Below are 20,838 nucleotides of genomic sequence, written 5' to 3' on the forward strand. Positions count from 1 at the left end.
TCACCTCTGAACATGTGAATTTTGATTGCACTAACCCTCCAATGAGTTTGTTTCGAGTTTGGTGTGGAGGAAGTTTTCAAGGGTCAAGAGAGGAGGATGATACAATATGATCAAGAAGAGTGAAAGCTCTAAGCTTGGGGATGCCCCGGTGGTTCATCCCTGCATATTTCAAGAAGACTCAAGCATCTAAGCTTGGGGATGCCCAAGGCATCCCCTTCTTCATCGACAAATTATCAGGTTTCTTCTCTTGAAACTATATTTTTATTCGGTCACATCTTATGTACTTTACTTGGAGCGTCTGTGTGTTTTTGTTTTTGTTTTTGTTTGAATAAATGCTTGTGTGGGAGAGAGACACGCTGCGCTGGTTCATATGAACACATATGTTCTTAGCTTTACTTTTAATGTTCTTGGCAAAGGTTGAAACTGCTTCGTTAATTGTTATATGGTTGGAAACAGAAAATGCTACATGTGGTAATTGGTATGATGTCTTGAATAACTTGATACTTGGCAATTGTTGTGCTCATGTTTAAGCTCTTGCATCATATACTTTGCACCTATTAGTGAAGAAATACATAGAGCTTGCTTAAATTTGGTTTGCATGATTGGTCTCTCTAAGGTCTAGATATTTTCTGGTAAAGGTGTTTGAACAACAAGGAAGACAATGTAGAGTCTTATAATGCTTGCAATATGTCTTTTATGTAAGTTTTGCTGTACTAGTTCATACTTGTGTTTGCTTCAAACAACTTTGCTAGCCTAAGCCTTGTATTGAGAGGGATTACTTCTCATGCATCCAAAATCCTTGAGCCAATAACTATGCCACTTGTGTCCACCATACCTACCTACTACATGGTATTTCTCCGCCATTCCAAAGTAAATTGCTTGAGTGCTACCTTTAAATTTCTATCCTTTACCTTTGCAATATATAGCTCATGGGACAAATAGCCTAAAAACTATTGTGGTATTGAATATGTACTTATGCACTTTATCTCTTATTAAGTTGCTTGTTGTGCGATAACCATGTTCCTGGGGACGCCATCAACTACTCTTTGTTGAATATCATGTGAGTTGCTATGCATGTCCGTCTTGTCTGAAGTAAGGGCGATTTACCATGAGTTGAATGGTTTGAGCATGCATACTGTTAGAGAAGAACATTGGGCCGCTAACTAAAGCCATGATCCATGGTGGAAGTTTTAGTTTTGGACAAATATCCTCAATCTCATATGAGAAAATTAATTGTTGTTGAATGCTTAAGCATTAAAGAGGAGTCCATTATCTGTTGTCTATGTTGTCCCGGTATGGATGTCTAAGTTGAGAATAATCAAAAGCGAGAAATCCAATGCGACCTTTCTCCTTAGACCTTTGTACAGGCGGCATAGAGGTACCCCTTTGTGACACTTGGTTAAAACATATGTATTGCGGTGATAATCCAGGTAATCCGAGCTAATTAGGACAAGGTTCGGGCACTATTAGTATACTATGCATGAGGCTTGCAACTTGTAGGATATAATTTACATAATACATATGCTTTATTACTACCGTTGACAAAATTGTTTCTTGTTTTCAAAATAAAAGCTCTAGCACAAATATAGCAATCAATGCTTCCCTCTGCGAAGGGCCTTTCTTCTACTTTCATGTTGAGTCAGTTTACCTACTTCCTTCCATCTTAGAAGCAAACACTTGTGTCAACTCTGCATTGATTCTTACATACTTGCTTATTGCACTTGTTATATTACTTTGCATTGACAACTATCCATGAGATATACATGTTACAAGTTGAAAGCAACCGCTGAAACTTAATCTTCCTTTGTGTTGCTTCAATGCCTTTACTTTGAATTTATTGCTTTATGAGTTAACTCTTATGCAAGACTTATTGATGCTTGTCTTGAAAGTACTATTCATGAAAAGTCTTTGCTATATGATTCAATTGTTTACTCATTGTCTTTACCATTGCTTTGAATCGCTGCATTCATCTCATATGCTTTACAATAGTATGATTAAGATCATGTTGGTAGCCTGTCACTTCAGAAATTATCTTTGTTATCGTTTACCTACTCGGGACGAGTAGGAACAAAGCTTGGGGATGCTGATACGTCTCCGACGTATCGATAATTTCTTATGTTCCATGCTTGTTTTATGACAATACCTACATGTTTTGTTCACACTTTATATCGTTTTTATGCGTTTTGCGGAACTAACCTATTGACGAGATGCCGAAGGGCGAGTTGCTGTTTTCTGCTGTTTTTGGTTTCAGAAATCCTAGTAAGGAAATATTCTCGGAATTGGACGAAATCAACGCCCACGATCTTAAAATTCCACGAAGCTTCCAGAACACCCGAGAGCCACCAGAGAGGGGCCACAGGGCCACCAGATGCTAGGGCGGCGCGGCCCAGGGGGGGCGCCCCCCTACTGTGTCACCGCCTCGTCGACCTTCCGACTCCGCCCCTTCGCCTATTTAAAGGTCCCTGACCTAAAACATCGATACGGAAAAAGCCACGGTACGAGAAACCTTCCAGAGCCGCCGCCATCGCGAAGCCAAGATCTGGGGGACAGGAGTCTCTGTTCCGGCACGCCGCCGGGACGGGGAAGTGCCCCCGGAAGGCTTCTCCATCGACACCGCTGCCATCTCCACCGCCATCTTCATCAACGCTGTTGTCTCCCATGAGGAGGGAGTAGTTCTCCATCGAGGCTAAGGGCTGTACTGGTAGCTATGTGGTTAATCTCTCTCCCTATGTACTTCAATACAATAATCTCATGAGCTGCCTTACATGATTGAGATTCATATGATGATGCTTGTAATCTAGATGTCATTATGCTAGTCAAGTTGATTTTACTTATGTGATCTCCGGAGACTCCTTCTCCCACGTGTGTAAAGGTGACAGTGTGTGCACCGTGTGGGTCTCTTAGGCTATATTTCACAGAATACTTATTCACTGTTATGAATGGCATAGTGAAGTGCTTATTTATATCTCTTTATGATTGCAATGTGCTTTGTATCACTATTTATCTATGTGCTACTCTAGTGATGTTATTAAAGTAGTCTATTCCTCCTGCACGGTGTAATGGTGATAGTGTGTGCATCGTGTAGTACTTGGCGTAGGTTATGATTGTAATCTCTTGTAGATTATGAAGTTAATTATTGCTATGATAGTATTGATGTGATCTATGCCTCCTTCATAGTGTGATGGTGACAGTGTGAATGCTATGTTAGTACTTGGTGTAATTGCAATGATCTATCATGCACTCTAAGGTTATTTAAACATGAATATCGAATATTGTGGAGCTTGTTAACTCCGGCATTGAGGGTTCGTGTAATCCTACACAATTAGTGGTGTTCATCATCCAACAAGAGAGTGTAGAGTGGTTCTATTATGTGATCATTGTTGAGAGTGTCCACTAGTGAAAGCAGGATCCCTAGGCCTTGCTTCCAAGCATCGAATCTCCGTTTGTTTACTGTTTTGTTGCATGTTTACTCGCTGCCATATTTTATTCAGATTGCTATTACCACTCATATTCATTCACACCACTTGTATTTCACTATCTCTTCGCCGAACTAGTGCACCTATACATCTGACAAGTGTATTGGGTGTGTTGGGGACACAAGAGACTTCTTGTATTGTGGTTGCAGGGTTGCTTGAGAGGGATATCTTTGACCTCTTCCTCCTTGAGTTCGATAAACCTTGGGTGATCCACTTAAGGGAAACTTGCTGCTGTTCTACAAACCTCTGCTCTTGGAGACCCAACACTGTCTACAAGAATAGAAGCACCCGTAGACATCACACCCACTACCTGTCAGGACCTGCCAGAGCCTGGTGGACAAGTGCCCGTGCAATGAATGCGGGACAGATGATGACATGGGAAGACTTCAAGCTGAAGTTCAGCAAGTACCATGTGCCCCAAGGACTGATCAAGAAGATGAGAGACGAGTTCTGGGAACTCAAACAAGGAAGGATGTCCGTGGTGGAATACCGCGACAGGTTTCTCACTCTGTCAAGGTACGCCCCGGATGAGACCGACACCAACGAAAAAAGGAAGGAGAGATTTCTGAACGGACCGCACGACGAGATGCAAACTGTCTTGGTGAACATTCCGTTCGCTGACTTAGAAGCCCTGGTAGACTCAGCCATACAGATGGAAGGAAAGCTGCATCAAGCCAATGAGAACCGCAAGCGCAGAATGATGAATCAGAGTGGACCCCACCATACCCAGAAGTACCGCAACAACTCCTCTGGAGGATTCACCCCAAGATACAACAAGCCCCCTGCCCAGAATTATCGCCCCAACCACACCAACAACAACGGAGGACCCCCGAAGCCCGGAGGCAACAACAACAACAGCCACAACAACAATAACCACCACAACAGCAACAACAATAATGGAAACAACAACAACACCAATACTGCCCCGAGGACTGGGAGCAATGCTACCCCCATCACCCCCAAGGACAAGGCAACAATCAACTGCTATGAATGTGGAGTTGTGGGTCACTACTCCAATGAGTGCCCCAAGAAGCTTGCCAAGATTGCCGCCAATACCGCAGCACCGGCTCAGCAACAGCGCCGCTTTGCAGGAAGAAGGAACCAGAACAACAACAACGGCCGCCTCTACCACATGAATGCCACTGAAGCTCAGGAAGCACCCCAGACCATGCCAAGTATGTCTTCCTGTTAATCAAAATACTCAATCTCTCTTAGGAACCTAACTTTTCTTAAAATCTCGGGATGAGATTTGTTTAAGGGGGAAGGGTTTGTAACATCCCAAAAATTACAAAACAAAGAAAATGAATTTCCCTTTTTCCAAATTTTGGAACCAACAAAAACTTTTATTAAATTTAGTTGGATACATAGTGATCTTGCTTAATTCTTGTGATATTGCCATGAATGCTTGTTACAGTATTTTGAAATGATGTTAAACCCTAAACCTCACCTCTCTTTTCACCACCCAAGTTAAAACAAAAGAAAAAGGAAATTAAATAAGAAAAAAAGGTATATATGCCTATGGCTATTTTTGTAAAACTTTACCCTAAGCTTTTATACTTTGTTTAGAGGTTTGGAAAACCTTCATACACCTTACCTAGTACTTATCAAAGCAAATCCAAAGTGAAACAAAAGAAAATAAAAAGAAACTAAAAATGCCATAGAGGCATATGAGAGTAAAAGAGCAAATTTGTAAATTTAAGAATCTTGACCCTAAGACATGTTGTAAATGGTTGGATCACTCCTCTATACCATTTCAACACTCAACAACACCAATTGGGTCAAGCCAAGTCACATTAAAACTCAAATGCAACATATGCATAGAGGCATATGTGACACATAGCCATTTCACCAAATCTCGACCTATGCCTTTATACCTTACCCAAATGGTGTGAAACCATCTCTAAACCTAATCTAACACTAAATGGACCCTAACCCATGCCCAAGTAAAGCAAGGGAAACAAAGTACAAGAATAAGGAAAATTGACATATCACCTCTTATGTGTTATGGCCATTTTTGCAAATCTTTGAGCTAGACCTTTTGGAATGATTTCAATGGTTTGGAAATGTTCATAAACTAATAAGAATCACTTTGGAGTCAAGAAAAATCAAATCAAATAGAGTGAAATCAAATAGTGAGAAAATTCCATTTTCACTCACATACACATTAGCCAATTTTGCAAATCTTCCATCAAGGCCACTTTGGCTTGTGCCATTGTTTGTAAAACACTTATATATCAATTACAAACCCAAATGCATCAAAGAAACCAGAATCAAATCAAAGAAAATTGCAAATGCAACTTACATATGATAATGGTCATTTGACCACTTTATATTATCTTCACCACTTTGCACCCCTGGTTTTATCTTTTCTTAAACCAAACTTGGTCAACACTTGCCACCCCATCCAAGACCTTGTCAAAGTGAACAACTTTGCTGTTGACCACCCATGCTGACTTTGACCAGAACAGAGATGACAAGAGAGGACTTTGAAACAAAGTGAAGATGACCACATTTTTGAAACTTTGCAAATCAACTCCAAAATGAATACCACCACCACCATTCTATCACATTAATTATATGTTTGAGACTCACCATAAAGATTTCCAAAATTCCACAAAAATGTTCATGCGGCCATTTCGTTGAGCAGTTGGCAGGAAGCTTTCCAGAATTGAGTTACACTCAATTACACACTGGATTCTTGCCTAAACCCTCTTTATCTTGTGATCATGAGGCTCTTCTGCAGCCCCTGCATCAAGCCCAGTATTTGCCATGGTCGATTAAAGCGTGGAGAGGGCAGAACTTTGGCATGCCGTGTACCATGCCGGCCTCAAAGCACTTGATCTCTCTGGCCTCCCTCTCTCAGTAAAACTTTGTCCAGGAGCATCTACTCATCACCATGAACCTCACCATGCACGGCCCTAGCTCGCCAAGGCACGGCATTGGCCAGGCGACGCGCGCCTAGCACCATGCCAGGGCATGCCAGGCACGCGGTGAGCGCGCTCTGGGACGCGCCAGAGCATCTTGCGCCCGATCGCCCTCGTCCTCCCCCTACACCCCTATGACTGCGTCGAGCACCACCACCCTCACCTCTACTGCGTAGACATGCTCGAATGCCTGCGGCCGCCTTGTCACCGTCGTCCTCGTCGGAAACGTACCGCGGGTACTGCCGCACTCGATACACACTTCCGATCGATCCCTTCACCTTTTCTCTGCGCCAGCTACACCTTGAGCATCGCCAGGATGATGCCTACACATAGCCGTCCTCGCCTTGCCCCTTCAAGCGCCGGAGAAGCCATGCCATCGACGCTCTCTCACAGCACCCGCCGGTCACCTCCCCATCTATAAATAGAGCAATCCCGAGCACGAATTCTTCACAGCAACTCACTCTCCTCCCATCCTTGCTTCTACTCAACAAGTTAATTAGACACCACCTCGCCGGAGCAGGAGCAATTTCAAGCCGAAGTCCGCCGGAGTCCTGAGATCCTCGCCGCCGATTGACGCTTCCCCAAGCTTCGCCACTGTACCAGGAGCTTCTTCACCCTCGCCAACGTCGCCTCGTACCTCGCCATCGACCGCCGGCGGCCTGGTACGCTCCCCGACCCCCTAGGCACGCCGCCAGCACGTCGGGATCTCGTCGGAGACGACGGTGATCCTCGACCGCCCGATCTGTTTCTAATCCGACGGATCCTATCGTACGTACCGCTTCGCTCTGTTAAGAGCCACTGATGGGTGACCCCTACCTCATCTGGGCGGCCCACTCACACCAGATGCTTGCTGGGCCGTGTTTCGCGGTTTAAACATGTTTCGGCCCATCTAGTTCCCGCCTAGCCCACTTGGGTTTAATTCAAATATTAGTGTTTCAGCAAATATTCAATACTGGTCTGTGCTAAAAATTGAATAGTTTCAAAACTACAAGTCCAAATCTAGGAAATCAAAATGTTCTAGAAAGCTTATGAAATTATCTAGCTAATCCCACTGGATTCAACCCCATAACTTTGTAGTTTTTGAATAGCAAAAATAACAAGACAGAGACTTTTCAGTATTCAAATAAATCTTAAAAATCAACCAATTTGAATTTTGAAGTGAATCCAATTGCTATAATTCACATTTCACCAACTCCAATTTACTATGTAAAAATATGATATGGGTTCTGTACATGATCATGGGCTAGAAGCAAACTATTGGCTATGTAGTCAATACTAGTCCATTTAAACTATTTCAAACTTTAGGAATTTAAATCTATGAGGTGTAGCACCTCATTTAAATCATTTTCTCAAGTGTTATGAAGTAATGTGTTGACCTCTATTGCTTAGGTTCACACTTGCTCACTTGAGGAATTTAAATCAATATAGTATTTAAAGTACAATGGTTATTTGAATCACATGAGATGATGAATCTCATTTCAATCATCTTTCTCAAATGATAAGTTGTGAAGTGTTGACCTTGGTCAACAGGTGAGCATACATGATTATTTGAGAAGATTAAATCTTAAGAAGATTCAATGAGAGGAAATTATTTCTCCAAAGAACTACATAGAAACCATAATTCCAATTTCGATGAGAGGAAATTGTTTTCCTAATACTAATTAAGAAACCCTAGCATATTTTGTGAATAAATGTAAGTAGTGATGCTAGATATTGTGTGAGCCAATAAGGCCAGGTAAGACTACTTAAGTGTTGATTGGTGATTGTATCCTCGTATTCGTTTATAGACGCTAGTACCGGAGACTATATCAAGAGGAAGAGGTTTTCTACCAAGAGGAAGAGCAAGAAAACTTTGATCACCTCACCAATCAAGGCAAGCTAGACTAATGCAAACTATTTTGGTTGCAAGCTTATATTCTTGCAAAGTGCAAAGCTCTACAAGAGCAAGGCACCATTACATTTTACTTATTGATCCTATCCCAAGTTTTTTACTTTACAAGCTTTATTGAATTTCATTTATAAAAGTTACTCTTTGATTTATGATTCACTTGGTTTAGTTATGGAGTAGTACAAGAGCATCACACTTAGCCTAGAAGCAAGGCAAACTACTTAGCACCCCTCATAACTAGTTGCTAGTGCTCAATATTAAAAGTGACTACTCTAGTTGGGAACTTGTGAATTGAAATGATTTTGAAAACCTTGGAATGAGGAGTCATTCTATTGAAAGATTTTGAAGGTGAATATGACTTGTGAATGACTTGGTGAAACTTACCAAAATCTGATGGTTGGGTTCGGATGCGATACCATTCCAATTTTACAAGTACCCCCACAATACCTGAATCTGGGTAAGGCTTAGCTGGAAACTTATGTATTTTAGTATGGGTTCCCTCTGAACAAGCGTCATAGGGGTTATGCCGAGGCTGCCTCCAATGTATGTGAAATGACGTGAAATGAGGTGAATGTACTACCCAAGCCCTGTGCAGTTCCCGGGTTGACGGTTTGTTTTCACCGGGAGGCCAAGCTCATGGGGAGAGGTGCCTATACTAGGGTATGTAAATGAAAGGTTAGGATTGGTAGTTCGCGTACTGCGTACGATAAATCAGGGCCAGTTACCCCTGACGAACTATTGCAATTGTTGTGGCACAAGTGTACAACCTCTGCAGAGTTTAACCTATTCGAATAGCCGCGTCCGCGGTTATGGACAGTTGGAAAGGCCATACTGTTCCGTCATCAGAACTTTTCTAAAAAATATGAATGGTGACTTGTGATTTGAATTAAAAGGTGACTTTGACTTTGAATCACAACCGAGTTGTGGGAATGACACTAATGTTCCCACTTGAGTTTAGCAAATGAAGAAGTTTTGAATATTAAAAGTGCTTATGAAATAAAACTGGCTTTCTGCAAATGAAACTAGAGCTTAGAACCCCCTTACTATGGATGATAGTATTTACCTTAGTATTAGTTTGCGATTACTTTAAAGTACTCATGGCTATGTCCCTGGCTATTCAAATGGCCAGACTATGAAGAAGAGTACCAGAACCCGGAAGAAGGACAACAGGACGTCTACGACAACTAGGATCACTCCTGACGTCAACAGTTGCCTGTGGAATAGATGGACTACTACTACGCTACTTCGCTTCCGCTATGTGTTATGTAATGGATCAATAGAACTTCTATTATTGTAATAAGACTGGATCATGTGATCCTTTATTTGTAAGACGATTATGTGTTGTAATGAATGATGTGTTGTGATATCAATCTATTATGTCTCGCAAAAATAATCTTCCTGGGATTGCGAGGAATGGCATAATAAGGATCTGGACTTAAAAATCCGGGTGTTGACAAGTTGGTATCAGAGCCATTGTTGACCTTAGGAGACCCTAGTTAGAATGGACGTCTGAAAAATTTAGTTTCAAAACAAATGAAGTGACTATTTATGAAAACCTATTCTCACTCTTATCCTTGAGATCTTCTTCAAAAGTAAGAAAGTTATGCTCTATTCTTCTTATACTACTACATAAAAGTTTGACACACTTCTCTAACTTACTCATCATAATTCTTCACAGATGGAGTACACCTGCAAGTCTTATCAGCTTGGCCACGGAGGAAACCTCATGTTCGAGAAGGATTTGAAACAACTGGTTGATTATTTAGGACGCCCGTATCCCGAGTTCTTCGGAATACCCCTCAGCCTCATCGACGGCAACTACACAAGCTGGAGGGAGCTCTTCCTCGTCGCTCTCGGATGCTATGGTCTCACCACCCGTGTTACTGGCGAGGCCACCCCCTTCGACACGTCCCCCACCTCTGCTTGGGGCCGCGATGACTACACCGTGCTCTCCTGGATCTACGGCTCCATCGACACCGACCTCCTCGACATCGTCATGCGTCCTGGCTCCACCGCGCTCACCATCTGGGACGTCATCGAGAACCTCTTCCGCGACAACAAGAAGCACCGCACCATCCAGCTTGAGGCCAACTTCCGCAACACACCACAAGGCGATCTCTCCATCAGTGACTACTGCGCCAAGCTCAAGAACCTCGCCGAAGCCCTCACTAACATCGGCCAGCCCATCAGCGAAGAGACGCTGGTTCTGACGCTCCTCCACGGCCTTAATGATATTTGCGCCCATCTGCGTTTGTTTCTTCTGTTTCAGGTGTCGTTCGCCTCGTTTCTTCAGACGCGCTCCGCCCTCATCCTGGAAGAAACTCAGCGGCGCACCGACGCCCACAACGCCGCCTCCACCGCACTCTAGGCCATGGGCCAGAGCGTGCTGCCCAACAACGGGGGTGCACACGCCCCCTTCTGGCGATCGCTCGTCGTCTGCTCCCTTCGGGGGCGATCGCGCCGATGGCCGTGACACCAACTACTTCACCAACAATATACGTGGCGGAGGCCGTGGACGTGGTAGCGGACGCGGACGTGCAGTTCAACCCCTGGACAGGGGGCCCCAACTCGCGCTCAGCTTCAGCAGGCCCCGTGGCAGCCACCTCCATTGACACCGTGGCAGCCTCGTTCAACGACAGCCTGGCAGGTTCCATCTAAGGGCCTCCTCGGTCCGCGCCCCAGCATGACACCACAGGCGTACACCGCCCAGGGCCCCTATGTCCCTGGTGCCAACCAGCAACCGCAGATCGACCCGGCCCTCCTCGCTGCCCTCAACAACCTGCAGCTCCCCGATAACGTCTGGCACATGGACACTAGTGCATCCTCTCACATGGTATCTGATCCCGGTAATTTCCACTCCCTCCTTCCATCTTCATCGCAATTTGTCACCGTCGAAAACGGTGAAACTCTTCCTATTACTAACATCGGTTCCCGAACTCTTAACACCCTCACTGAACCTCTTTATCTTCGCAACATACTCCTAGTTCCACAACTCATCAAAAATCTCATATATGTTCGTCAATTCTGTATCGATAATCATTGCACCATTGAATTTGATCATTTTGGTTTTTCTGTGAAGGCTCTTCCCAGCGGAATCGTGATTCTCCGATGTAACAGTTTGGGTCCTCTCTACACCATCAACCCACCTGCCTACGCTGCCGCCTTCCTCGCCACCATCTCCCACGACCTCAGGAATCGCCGCCTTGGACACCCCGGCCATAGCTCCACGCCATCCCTACCCACCAGCTCAACGAATAAAACAGGACTTTCCCTGTGTCATGCATGTCAATTAGGCAAACATGTTAGGCTACCATTTTCTTTGTTGCAATCTTCTACTACTTGACCGTTTGAACTTTTACATTGTGATCTATGGACATCCCCAGTTCTTACAATGTCTAGTTTTTCTTATTATCTAGTCATTATTGATGATTTCTCTCATTACTTTTGGAGCTTTCCTCTTCGTAAGAAATCTTATGTGTTTGCTACATTCGTTACTTTTCACGCCTTTGTTACCACTCACTTCAATCTCCATATTCTAACTATCCAATGAGACAATGGAAAAGAATTTGACAACATCAAACTAAATTCATTCTTTAAATCCCATGGAACCCTTTTTCACTTTTCCTGCCCCTGCACTTCTCAACATAACGGTAAAGCCAAACGAGCCATTCGCACCATTAATGATGTCATCCGCACCCTTCTTGTAACATCCCAACATTTCAAATCAATGAAGATTATCAATCTCTCTTTCCCAAATTTTGGAGCCAACAAAAACTTAATTAATTTAGCATAGTGTGCATAGTACTCATGCATGTATGGTTTGATGTTTGCCATGATTGTTTTCTTAGTGTTTACCAATGTCTCCTAAACCCTAAACCTTGATCTTTGAAGTCAAAAAGAGATAGAGCAAAAGAAAAGTAAAATAAAAGAAAAAGGCATATGAGAGCAAATAGCCATTTTGCAAATCTTGGCCTAAGCCATTTCTACTTTGTGTAAATGGTTGGGAAACATTTATAAACTCATAATAATACCTTCTGAAGCAAAGAAACACAAAACAAATCAAAAGGAAAATCAAATCTAAGTTACATGTGATAAGGGTCAAAACTGCGATTGTTAACATGATACCCACTTTGAGCCCTTGTATTAAGCATTTTCTAAACTAAACTCTCTTAACTCTTTTCTCCTCATCCAAGAGCACATCAAGGTGAACCAAATGGTGTTGACCAACCTTGCTGACTCATTTCCAAATTCTTATTTTGAGCATGCAAAGTTGCAACTTTGAATCAGATTTTAGATCATACATATTTTGGATTTCATCAAAACTTGTCCATTTTGCAAACCAACACCACCACTGTGTGCCAAATATTATTTGACTCAGACCCAAGAAAGAGTTTGACAAAATTCTAATTCAAATCCCATGCGGCCATTTCATCAAACACTTGGCAGGCATGAATCTGATTTGATCATACATGCTTATATCCATTGGATTTTGGCCTAAACCAGAGATGATTTGTGATCATTCTGTACTTCTACACCCCCTGGACCAAACCATGCACCTTCCCTCAATGATCAAAGCAACGAGATGACTAGACATGGCCATGCCGTGCACCATGCCACTCATTCATGCCACTCATCCTCTCTGCCCTCTCCTCTCACCTCAGCCATGTCCTGGCGACTCCCCTTCCTCTCCTGATCATGACCATGCTAGCCCCTGGCCCAGGAGAGGCTCACACTGGCCAGCACCGTACGCGCCCAGGACGCCCAGACGCTCCAGAGCGTGCATGATCACGGCCCTGTACGCGCCAGTACACGATCTCGCCCCGTCACCTCCATCCTCGCCTCGCCATCAGCACCCGCCAGTAGCATCGCCAAGACACCAGCTAGCCGCCAGACATGCTCTCTCTCGCCCCCGTGCCCTGTCGACGACATCCTCGTCGACGACTTCCGCCGGACCCGTGACAGACGCTGAAGCCTCTCGAGCCATCCCGTCCCCTTTTCTCTACACCAGCACGCACTCGAGGATCGCCATGATGCCAGCAACCTCACGCCGTCCTCGCCTTGCCCCTTCGTAGCCCTGAGAGCCATCACCATGGATGCCACCGTGAATCCCCGCAGCACCCTCCGCCCGCTATAAATAGAGGCCTTCCCCGCTCCAATTCTTCACACCATCCTCCTCGCCTCTCCTCACTGACCCTCCTCGAGCACATCCACGTCCCAATTTGATACACAGAGCCCCAATTCATTGCCGGAGTACTGCGGAGCCGCCGCAGAAAGAGCTGGAGCTAGGAGCCACCCCAGGGGACGCCGCCAGTACCAGGAGCTCCATCGTCGTCGACAACCTCGCCCTGCATCAACGCCGACGACCGCCGGACCTCCGGTGAGCCGCCGACCCCCTAGCCTCGCCGCCAGTAGCTCTCGATCTCGTCGAAGACGATGATGAACCCCCGCCGTTCGATCTGCTTCTAATCCAACGCCCCACATCGCGCGTACCACTTCGGGTTTGAATAGTCGCTGATAGGTGGGTCCCGCTGTCAGGCAGCCCATGCATGCGAGATGCGCAGTTGGGCCGGCCCATCTCTTTTTCTCTCTCTGGCCCAGTTTCTTTTCCCGCCAGAGCCCACAGTTTGAATTCGTTTAAATCCATTTTTGTTGATTTTCAATACTGGTGCTTTGCTAGAAATTGAATAACTTCAAATCTACAAACCCAAATTGAGTGATTTCAATTTTGTGTGAAAGTAGATGAAAAGATCTAGCAAACCCCACTGGTCTCAAACCCTAGGTCATTATAGATCACTTGCAAGAAAAATAACAAGTCAGTAACTTTCCCAAATTCACACAATTATTAAAAATCAACCATAATGAATTTTGAGGTGATTCCAATTCTCATAATTCACATTTCAAAAACTCTAATTGCTTATGCAAAAATATGTTATAGTTGTTTCAGATGATCATGGGCTAGAATCAAATAATGGATATGTAGTCATTTTTAGCCCATTTAAATTGTTTCAAATTTTGGATTTTAAATCTATGAGGTGTAGCAACTTATTTAAATCATCTTCCCAAGTAATGTGAGGTGGGGTGATGACTTTAGTTTCATGGCCTCATATTGAGGAAATTAAATCTTAGTAAGATACCAATGAGAGGAAATTATTTTCCTCACCCTAATTAAGTAAAAACCCTAGTGTTAAGTGGAGTGATGTTTGTGATGATGCTAGATCATTTTGAGTGAGCCATTAAAGATAAGCAGCCTCCTTAAGTATTGATTGGTGATTGTTACCTCGTATTCGTTTATAGACGCTAGTACCAAAGGCTACGAGGAGGAGGAGGTCTTCTACGAAGAAGAAGAACACTTTGATCAGTACACCAACCAAGGCAAGCTACCCTAATGCAAGCTCTACTAATGCCAAGTTACTAGTGCAAGATACCATGGCACTAGTATTGTTGTTTAAAAGTTTTATCCTTACCAGTCCAAGTTTTTATCTTACAAGCTTTTACTTTGTTTACCAAGTCATACTTGTTGGAATTAAATTGTGTCTAAGTATAGAGTACCACAAGAGAGTCAAACTTAGCCTAGAGAGCAAGAATGTAGTTAGCACCCCTCATGATTAGTTGCTAGTGCTAAACTAAAATTGACTACTCTAGATGGGAACTTGTGAAACAAATGATTGTGAAAACCTTGAAATGATGATTCATTCTATTGAAAGTTTTGAAGGTGAATGTGACTTTTGAATGACATGGTGAATTTGATAAAAACTGATGGTTGGGTTCAGATGCGATACCATTCCAATTTTAGAGTACCCCCACAATACCTGATTATGGGTAAGGCTTTAGCTGGAAATTTATGTATCTTAGTATGGATTCCCTCTGAACAAGCGTCATAGAGGTTATGTCGGGGCTGCCTCCGTTGAAAGTGAAATGACGTGAAAAAGAGTTGAATGTCCTACCCAAGCCCTGTGCAGTTCCTAGGATGGCAGTTTGCTATCACTAGGAGGCCAAGCTCATGGGGGAGGTGCCTATACTAGGTTATGTAAGTGAAAGGTTAATGGTTGATGATCCGCATACTGAGTATGATTATTCATGGCTATCTCTGACGGATGTAATCAAAAGTTGTGACACAAGTGTACAACCTCTGCAGAGTGTAAATCTATTCGAATAGCCGTGTCCGCGGTTATGGACGGTTGGATGGCCATACTGTTTCGTTGTCAGATGTTTTCTAATAATGAATGGTGAATTGAAAGGTGAATTTGACTTGATCACAACAGAGTTGTGGGAATGACACTAATGTTCCCACCTGAGTTTAGTTAGACAAATAAAGAGTCTTTTATTACTAAGTGGTTATGAAATAAAACTGGCTTTGTGCAAATGAACCTAGAGCTTGGAACCTACTTAGAGCTATTAGTACTTCTATTAGCATAGTTTGCGAGTACTTTAAAGTACTCATGGCTGTGTCCCTGGCTATTCAAATGGCCAGACTATGAAGAGGAGAACCAGTACCTGGAACGTGGACAGCAGGATGTCTACGATAACTAGGACTACCTCCCGACGTCAAGCATTGCCTGTGGAACAGATGGACTACTACTACGTATCTTCCGCTTTGTGTTATGTATTTGATCTTTAGATCAATGGTTGTATTAAGACTGGATCATGTGATCCTTTGATATAAGACAATTATGGTTTGTAATGACTGATGTGTTGTGATATGAACTTATTATGTCTCGCAAAAACAATCTTCCTGGGATTGCGATGTACGGCATAATAGGCATCTGGACTTAAAAATCCGGGTGTTGACACTTCTCTTCGAAGCCTCCATACCTCCCAATCTTTGGGCCGAGTCCCTCCACACCGCCACTCATCTTCTCAATCTTCGTCCCACAGCAGCCCTTCGTAGACAAACCCCCCACTTCACCCTTTATGGTACACACCCATCCTATGATCACTTGCGCGTGTTCGGTTGTCTCTGCTACGTCAACGTATCCTCCACTAGTCCAAACAAACTCGCCCCACGCGCCACCAAATGTGTTTTTCTCGGCTATCCATCCCGCCACAAAGGCTATAGGTGTATCGACTTGTCCACTCGCCGTATCCTGATCTCTCGCCATGTCACGTTTGATGAGCATACGTTTCCTTATGCATCCACCACATAGCCACCCACACCCCCTACCAACCTCGACCCCTGGATTACCAACTCCTCCCAATCCCTCCCAACATACCCATGTTAACACCACCACCTCCCACCCCACCCTCTGTCGTGGCAGACAATTCTGGCGCCGCGAGCCCACGGCAGCCTGCCGCCACCACTTCTCCTGCCGCGGCAGCCACGACAGCCCCTTGCCCCTTCTCCTGCCGCGGCAACACTTTCTCTTGCTGCGCCTCCACGACAGCCTGCCGCGGCAGCGCATCGGCCTAGCTTTACTCATGTGTACACTCGACGCCCTCCGGTGTCGCCACCTTCCACCTCCTTACCACCACCCATTATCCATCGCACTCGTAACACCACCGGTAAACTCCCACCTCCCGTCGATAAACTAAATCTCTCCGCCATCGTCTCTTCTCTTATTCCTCATAATTATTTAGTTGCCCTTCGTGATCCCTCCTGGCGCCAAGCCATGCAGGAAGAATATGACGCTCTTATCCAAAACCAAACATGGACTCTTGTTCCTCCCCCTCCCGGTGCCAACATCATAAGTGGAAAATGGTTTTTTCCGTCACAAATTCAATTTCGATGGATCTCTTGCTCGTCACAAAGCACGCTGGGTCGTTCGGGGTTTCACGCAACAACCTGGCATTGACTTCGATGAGACTTTCAGTCCCGTCGTCAAACCAGCCACCATCTGCGTCGTACTCTCTCTCGTTGTGTCTCAAAATTGGCCTATTCATCAACTCGACATCAAAAACGCCTTTCTTCATGGCAATCTTTCCAAAGAAGTCTACAGCTAGCAACCCGCGGGGTTCATCAATCCCTCTCGTCCCACTCACGTTTGTCGTCTCCTCAAATCACTCTGCGGTCTCAAACAGGCCCCTCGGGCTTGGTTTCAACGATTTGCTACCTTTGCTCGTTCCATTGGTTTCCTTGAATCCAAATCTGATAACTCTCTTTTCACTCTCCATCGCGGTTCCGACATCGCTTATCTACTTCTCTATGTCGATGACATCGTTCTAGCAACATCCACCACTTCTTTTCTCCACTCTATCATTGACACTTTCAGCCGCGAATTTGCCATAAAAGACCTCGGTCCTCTTCATCATTTCCTCGACATCTCTATCACTCGTCTCCCCCATTCTCTTCACCTCTCTCAACGACAGTATATCCTTGACATCCTCCCCCGTGCAGGCATGAGTGACTGCCATCCGTTCTCCACACCTGTCAATACCAAATCAAAACTTCCTGCCTCTACCGGGCCTCATGTGGCCGATCCTTTTCTCTACCGCAGTCTAGTCGGCGCTCTTCAATACATGACTCTAATTCGGCCTGAAATCTCCTACGCTATCCAACAAGTTTGTCTTCACATGCACGATTCCCGTGAACCCCACCTCCTCATTGTCAAATGAATTCTTCGCTACCTCAAAGGGACTCTTATTGCCTATTCGGTCTTACTCTTCACTCCTCCACCTCTCACTCTCTCATTGCCTATTCGGATGCTGATTGAGCAGGATGTCCAGATACTCGCCGGCCTACGTCAGGGTACTGTGTGTTCTTGGGTGACAACTTGGTCTCTTGGTCATCTCGCCGGCAGCCGACCGTGTCACGCTCTAGTGCTGAGGCCGAATACCATGACGTTGCTACTGCCATCACCGAGACTTGTTGGCTCCGTAATCTTTTGCAGGAGCTCTGGCGGCCCCTTGACAGTGCCACGATTGTTTACTGTGATAACGTGAGCGCTGTTTACCTCTCTACCAACCCAGTACAGCATCAGCGCATCAAGCACATTAAACTTGATATACATTTTGTGCTTGGGAATGTGGCTCTTGGTGCTCTGTGTGTGCTCCATATTCCCTCCTGCTCTCAGTTTGCTGATATCTTCACTAAGGGACTACCATCCGCCTTATTTCATGAGTTTCGGTCCAGTCTTCACATCGGCGAAGCACGGAGTTCAGACTGCGGGGGCGTGTTAGGGAGACATCCTCCCGTGCAGCTAACTAGAATTAGTTACACTAGTGGAGAAGAGGCCTTTTGTCTCAAGCCCCTGGGAGCAAATGTCACCGTTTTGAAGCTAACCAGGACCAATGGGGGGCATTGGTCCCGGTTCGTTCCGCGCGGGGCAACCCCACCCATTGGTCCCGGTCCGTTTGGGGCCTTTGGTCCCGGTTTGTAACACAAACTGGGACTAAAGGGGCTGCGGCAGAGCACGGCGGGGCGTGTTAGGCCCCAAAACACTTTAATCCCGGTTTGTAATACAAACCGGGACCAAAGGCCTACCCTTTGGTCCCGGTTTGCCTTACCAACCGGGACAAAAGTCCCCATCTGCCTATATAACCTTTCCCCTGCCCAATTGTGAGCCACACTTAGCCATTTTTTCACTTCTATCACAAGAGGGGTGTATGTTGCTTTGCTCTCTTCACATGCACAAGAGGTGTTCGATGAAATGCCTAAGAGGTTTTGCCACTTGAGTTCACACAAAACAAGCCACACTTAACTGGCTTTTTTCTTCTCCATCGAGGTTAACAACTTTATCCTTTCATCTGTCATTGATAAAATGCATGTGTATATATATATATATATATACATCGTTTCACTAATCGTGATGTTCTGTAATGGTTTTTGATAAGCTTAATTATATCATGCATATGAATCGGCAATGGATGTACATTGACCGACGCTTTGACGAGTTCACTTCGGGCCTGAGTAATTTTATCGTCGTGGCTGAGGCAACCAAACATGGTGGCTTTATGTATTGTACATGTGTTGACTGTAAGAATATTGTAAATTACGCTCACTCGAGTACCATTCACGGCCACCTGCTACGATCCGGTTTCATGCCCCAGTACTATTGTTGGACCAAGCATGGAGAAAGAGGGGTTATGATGGAAGACAATGAAGAAGAAGAGGATGATGACAGCTATCCCATGTTCCCTCAATACGGTGATAGTGTAGAGGGGGGTTGTTTTCCATCAGAAGGCAATGAAGACAATGAAGCAGAAGATCAAGAGGCACCAGATGAGCCTGCTGATGATGATCTTGGTCGGGCCATTGCTGATGCAAGGAGAGAATGTGAAACTAAAAAGGAAAGGTTGGCCTTCGACCATATGATAGAGGATCACAACAAATTGTTATACCCAACTTGCGAAGATGGCCATAAAAAGCTAGGTAGCACACTGGAATCGTTTCAATGGAAGGCAGAGAATGGTGTCACTGACTCAGGATTTGGAAAGTTGCTGACAATAATTAAGAGGAACTTCCAAGGGGTAACGAATTGCCCGCCAGTACGTACGAAGCGAAGAAGGTTGTCTTCCCTCTAGGATTAGATGTGCAAAAGATACATGCATGCATTAATGACAGCATCCTCAACCGCGATGAGTACGACGGACACGTGGCACAGAAGGCTTCATTCCGTGGAAGTATGGCTTTCGTGCGGAAAGGAAGAGATTTCCTGATAAACACCATGAGAGGAGAAAGGCAAGGGAAACAGACCGCATAGCGTCCTTAGAGAATTCTATGAGCGCCCTTCAAGCCACTGTTCCCCAAGTAACCCAAGTACTTACATCCCAGATGGCTCAGGGGCAGCATGTAGATGTTTCATTGCTCGATGCTATCGTCCCGCTGCAATCTCAACACCGCAAAAGAATCGTGGCTTCCACTCAGCAGGATAATGATGATGACCAGGTGATCGAGCCTCCTCGCTACCCCCCCCCCCCCCCGTGGATGATCTCACTGAGAGTCGTCCTTGTGAGCTGTATGTTAAATGTTTCAACCTATCCTTCAAGGCAGTGGTCGGCATTCTCTTACCTACAAGGACTTACCATTGTCGTCCGGTCCAAGACGACTTTGCTGTTGTTATGGTGGATGAGGTGATGAGAGATTATGAGCAGTTGGTCCTTGAGCAACCTGCAGGTGAAGATGGGGAAATCAAAGAACTGGGAGAAGCCCGTAGAACCAACGTTCAATGGCGGAAGGAGAACATTGTGTTTCCAGATTAGAAGCCAAGCAGGCCACCTCCATCTCGTTCTCCGCCTCTTCCGCCGCCTACGTAGTCTCCTCCGCGTGATGATTCTCCTCTGCGCGATGATGATTCTCCTGTTCATGAGCAGTCTCCTCAGGCTTCGCCGTCTCCTCCGCGTGAGAATACTCCACCGCCTCCTCCTCCTCGTTAGGAGACTCCGCCGCCTCCACCTAAGCAAAAGAGGAAGCTAACCGCGGAACCTCCTACAGCTCCGAAGAGATCATCAGTTCCGAAGAGGTCCAAGACTCCAGAGTTGTTACCATATTAGAAAACTGATGAGCAAATCGACGCAGTCGTAGCCACCGAGGTGAAGGCGGGTTGTTTGCAACTTAATACTGGAGGGGGTTCAGATGATAACCTGAAGGTGGACTTTTTAGGCATAGATGCATGCT

At 45.0% G+C, this 20,838-nt stretch overlaps 1 protein-coding gene across 1 annotated transcript; it reads left to right on the top strand.

Moving 5' to 3' along the window:
• Window positions 1-7,201: 7,201 nt before the first annotated feature.
• LOC127332786 (uncharacterized) lies at window positions 7,202-10,656 on the top strand. The gene is made up of 2 exons (XM_051359128.1): window positions 7,202-7,267; window positions 10,072-10,656. Exons 1-2 carry the CDS (start codon window positions 7,202-7,204, stop codon window positions 10,654-10,656), a joined length of 651 nt encoding a protein of 216 aa, XP_051215088.1.
• The last annotated feature ends 10,182 nt before the right edge of the window (window positions 10,657-20,838 follow it).

This window comes from Lolium perenne, chromosome 1 (genome assembly GCF_019359855.2).
Source record: "Lolium perenne isolate Kyuss_39 chromosome 1, Kyuss_2.0, whole genome shotgun sequence".
Classification (NCBI taxonomy): domain Eukaryota; kingdom Viridiplantae; phylum Streptophyta; class Magnoliopsida; order Poales; family Poaceae; genus Lolium; species Lolium perenne.